The following is a 5,129-nucleotide window of genomic DNA, read 5'->3' on the forward strand; positions in this document are numbered from 1 at the left end:
GTTGATACAAGGCATGAGAAGATAATCACAAGACACAAAAAACCAAACCAGGAAACAAGAAACCCTTAAGCATGAATCTTCAAAACAAGGTTTCTCTAAGACGAGGACAAGAACTTGGCGTGAATCTAAACAATGCTTCATCTGACTGTATTTTCCATGTTTGGAACTTTTAAGCGTTTACATTTTACACTGACTTCAATAGCATATTTTCAAACTCAACACCTTGTCAATCTTCATTAGCATCCCTATCTGAAGAGCTGCTATTAATGAGAACCATCGCCAGAATGTCTGCTGGACCTGATAGCAAGAGTCTCCATCCATCCTAAGATAAGGTCTTCCTGAAACCTCTTAATGGCCACCTCATTAGTCTTACGATAAGGTGCCTGGTACCGAGATGGGGCCTCTTGAAATATGCCAGGCCCAGGGGCGGCTCGTCCATTACGCGAAGTAAGCGGTCGCAGAACACTTTTTTTTTGCCAGGGGCGCAGAGGTGCCTCTGTAAATGCCCCTCAACAGCCACTTGAGGAGCGCCCCTCAGCTCACAACAGCCCTAGCAGTCCGGGGGGAGCCTCAGCTTTCTTGGCTTGCTGCCGGGCGATCCTCTTCCCAAAGGTACCGGGTCCTTGAGCCCCGCCTAGCCCCTCTCATTCCTATTCCACCTGGCCACTGGGTGCGCGAGCAGAGCCGGCGCTCAATCGTTCTCCGCGTTCGATCCCTTCCCCATGACCGGCTTCCTTTCCTGATCCCCTGGTGCTCCACTCGCCTCCTCTCCTCTCCCCAATCCGCGGGTCGGCCAAGGGGTGGAGCTGCCGCGCCTGGCCCGCTTCGGGTCCGGAGGCGTGTCTGAAGACCCCAGCGTGCGCACCAAAATTCACCTCTTCTCCTGACTTTCTCTTCAGCCGTTGGAACTGAGAGAGAGAGAGAGAGAGAGAGCCCCTCCGGCTGGAGGTATCTCCCACCTCCGCTCCCTCCTTTGTTTTTGCGCCTACCTTCAGGAAAGGTGGGCATCTCCACCTCTGTCTCTCTCTCTCTTGGTCCCAATGGCTGAGGAGAAAGTCAGGAGAAGAGGTGACTTTTGGTGCACACGCCGGGGTCTTCAGGCACGCCTCCGGACCCAAAGCGGGCCAGGCAAGGGAGCAAATGCAGCAAGTGTAGTTACTGGGATGTATAGTTCACCTACAATCAAAGAGCATTCTGAACTCCACCAATGATGGAATTGAACCAAATATGACACACAGAACTCCCACGACGAACAGAAAATATATATCAATGATTGGTTGGTGGTGGTGGGGGGGGGGGGGAAATACTGTTTGCTTACTGTTGAAAATTACCTAGGGCCGCCTCTGGCTAGGCCTCTAGACATTCCTTTTCCTAGATGCTGGCCTCTCTAATTTTGCAGCTTTTAAGAAGTCAAGTGAAGTGAAGGCCATGCATATATACATACATTTCTCTTATATATTTTCTAACTCCTATTTCTAATATGGTTGCATCAAATATATATTTTCCAATATGTGAATTATGTATTTTCATCAAACCTTCATCACGATAGGCCCAGCGCGTGACAGCACAACGATAATCCATATTCTTTATACTTCCTTCTTTGCTTCCATGCTGGGCTACTTTCTCATGCAGATTAACAGCTTTGCTCTTAAAGGATATAAACTGGGCACATGTGACCTTGACCAAATCATTCGCAGAAAGAAACACTTTTTATGTCCTTTGTTGTGCATCCGCATGAGACGTGCACAAATGGTTGCATGGCAAACTCCAGGGAAGGGCATTACATCTGCAACTCATAAATGGAGGCCTATCAGAAAACAGCATAGTAGTGGTTGATTTCATTCAGTATAGTAGTTAATATTTATCAGTGTGCTGTGCATTGCCCTCATTAACTGAGCGAGATTACATCCAACCAGCTGTGCTAAGCAAAAAGTAAATACTAAGTTGGCAACAAACACATTGACTCGGATGAAGCCTTATACTTCCACCATTTTTGTCCAACCAAACAAGCTGTTTTCCTGCTTCCTTGCAGTGTCGTGCGCTCCCTAAACCTTTAGAGAAAGGAAAACTCATAGAGAAGGGGATTTGAGAAGGGCAGTAGTACAAGGGAGAAGGTGTCACGAAACAACATTTCCTCCAGTACGACCCCCATATCCACGGGATTGGTACCTATGGTTTCACTTACCCACCTCTGGATGTCTTCTTGAGGCATTTTTTAGGTTCTTCAGGCATTTCTATGGCATGCTTCTGCCAAAGGTTGACCATAAAGTCCTCCTTTTTCTACAGCAGACAGGGGCGGCTCAACCATTACGCAAAGTAAGCATTTGCAGTATAGTTGATGTTGCCCAGGGGCGCTCTTGGGGGAAAATAGACCTTGACATATGCGAGTTGTAGTTACTGGGATGTATAGTTCACCTACAATCAAAGAGGATTCTGAACTCCACCAATGATGGAATTGAACCAAATATGGCACACAGAACTCCCACAACAAACAGGAAATATATATCAGTGATTGGTTGGGGGGGGGGGCGCTAAAATACTGTTTGTTTACCGTTGAAAATTACCTAGGGCCGCCTCTGACGGCAGAGCTACTGTGATTTAGGCTTGGTGTAACCCTAGGCCTAGCAATCAAAAAATAGGCATCTTTATCCCCTGCATTCAGCAGCATTTTGTACCAACAGTCCAAAGGACAACAGAAGCTTATGACCAGCTTATGCTTCACAAGAAAGAAGATTGAGACAGTTTATAGCCATTGCTTTGCACCAGAGGCAGATGACTGCATCCAGCAAAGGCTCCTTTTGTAATGTATTGTTTTAAGTTACCTTACGATAGTCCTGGGTGGAGTTAACCCTTTATTCATCTTGTTTTGGTTATCTTTTATTATTTCGAATCAAAAGCATTGCATAAATTAGTATAAAGCTGATAAAAACAGAAGGAGCGCAGGCGGCTAAATATCTTTTGACCGAAAACAGGCAACAGCAACAGCATTGTTCACCTACAATCAAAGAGCATGTTGATTTGTCCTGTCTGATTGTTAATTGTTGTGGATCAACGTCGATCCTGTTGTTGTATTGTTGTGTTTTTAAATGCATTGTAAACCGCATTGAGTCGCCTGTCAAGGGCTGAAAAATGCGGTATAAAAATGAAGCAAATAAATAAATAAATAAATAAATAAACTCCACCAACGATGGAATTGAACCAAATATGGCACACAGAACTCCCACAACGAACGAAAAATATATATCAGTAATTGGTTGGGGGGGGGGGGGGCTGCCAAAATACTGTTTGCTTACACTTGAAAATTACCTAGGGACGCCTCTGACCGATTCATTCCCACGCATCATATTAAATCCACATTCATCAAATCTGCATGTTGAATTTCTTATTACGAAAGCACCCGTTGTAATTCTTCCCAAAATAAACTCTGCGTTGGGATTCGCCGGGGCGTTTCGGAGCCTATGAAACCGACGAGAGAGTGCATTCGTGACTGCTGGGATTAACTTCTTCTGTTATTGCTCAACTTTGGCAAAGCGCGACGCAAGAGTTGGCACCCACTCCTACTTTTTTGCAGCAGCAGGAATGCAACTTCTGGCAACGGAAAGAGAGAGCGGGAAAGACCGAAAGGAAGAGAGAGAAAGAAAGGAAGGAATAACGATTGCCGGTGGGCTCATTTATATGTTGTTGAATCGAGTCTAGCGGAGTCTAGTGGAGCTCTGTCCAGGGTCTTGGCTGCAGACAGGTAGCGGAAAAAGGGAACTTTCTGCCAACGCAGCAACCTGAGATCCACCTAAACCAGAAGCTAAAGATGGAAGTGTTTGTGAGCCAAAGGTGTGGACGAGAGCCTGGCTTCTAGCCCACACTCCGTTCGTTCTTTTTGTGGTGGGCAATAAGTAGCTCTGTCCAGGGTCTTGGCTGCAGACAGGTAGCGGAAAAAGGGAACTTTCTGCCAACGCAGCAACCTGAGATCCACCCAATCCAGAAGCTAAAGATGGAAGTGTTTGTGTGCCAAAGTTGTGGATGAGAGCCTAGCTTCTAGCCCACGCTCCGTTCGTTCTTTTTGTGGTGGGCAATAAGTAGCTCTGTCCAGGGTCTTGGCTGCAGACAGGTAGCGGAAAAAGGGAACTTTCTGCCAACACAGCAACCTGAGATCCACCTAAACCAGAAGCTAAAGATGGAAGTGTTTGTGCGCCAAAGGTGTGGATGAGAGCCTGGCTTCTAACCCACGCTCCGTTCGTTCTTTTTGTTATGGGCAATAAGTAGCTCTGTCCAGGATCTTGGCTGCAAACAGGTAGCGGAAAAAGGGAACTTTCTGCCGACGCAGCAACCTGAGATCCACCTAATCTAGAAGCTAAAGTTGGAAGCGTCTGTGTGCCAAAAGTGTGGATGAGAGCCTGGCTTCTAGCCCACACTCCGTTCGTTCTTTTTGTGGTGGGCAATAAGTAGCTCTGTCCAAGGTCTTGGCTGCAGACAGGTAGCGGAAAAAGGGAACTTTCTGCCAACGCAGCAACCTGAGATCTACCCAATCCAGAAGCTAAAGATGGAAGTGTTTGTGTGCCAAAGGTGTGGATGAGAGCCTGGCTTCTAGCCCACACTCCGTTCGTTCTTCTTGCAGATCGGACGAGGCCTTGAATAGGGAAACCGGAGCCAGAAGGAGCTCACGAGAAAAGCATGCGGGGACCACGAAAGTTCAGAGGGCACTGTGTTGAGCTATAAAGTATATTAGTGGGTGTTGTCCCTTACGCTCAAGGCCTCAGTGTGTGCGCCTATATAGATACACACAGGGAGCCGTGTGCTTTCCATTCTGAGTGCTCGTCGGTGCAAATAGGACCATTCAGAACGAAAGGATCCAAAATGAAGACGGTTGGAAATCAGGATGGCCAGGAATCTGGAGGAACCAAGCCGGGGGTGAGTGTCCAACGTATGTGCCTGTGTCTGTAATTTGAAACTATTTGAATCAGGAAGCATTTGCCAAACTGCAAAGGCGAGTCATGCGCCTGCAGACATATGTTGATCAGTGTGCCGTGCATTGCTCTCCCTAACTGAGCGAGCTTACATCCAACCAGCTGTGCTAAGCAAAAAGTAAATACTGTTTAAGTTGTCAACAAACACATTGACTCGGATGAAGCCTT

At 46.9% G+C, this 5,129-nt stretch overlaps 1 protein-coding gene across 1 annotated transcript in view; it reads left to right on the forward strand.

Annotated features, from left to right (window-relative positions):
- The first annotated feature begins 4,382 nt into the window (after positions 1–4,382).
- The window catches only part of LOC132764883 (solute carrier family 2, facilitated glucose transporter member 5-like), a 35,762-nt gene continuing 35,015 nt past the window's right edge, over positions 4,383–5,129 (forward strand). The window contains exon 1 of the mRNA XM_067472972.1: positions 4,383–4,905. Within this exon, the coding sequence (XP_067329073.1) occupies positions 4,852–4,905 (54 nt within the window). The 5' untranslated portion in view covers positions 4,383–4,851. The remainder of the gene's footprint in view (positions 4,906–5,129) is intronic.

The sequence above is a fragment of the Anolis sagrei genome, chromosome 13 (genome assembly GCF_037176765.1).
Source record: "Anolis sagrei isolate rAnoSag1 chromosome 13, rAnoSag1.mat, whole genome shotgun sequence".
In the NCBI taxonomy this organism is placed as follows: Eukaryota; Metazoa; Chordata; class Lepidosauria; order Squamata; family Dactyloidae; genus Anolis; species Anolis sagrei.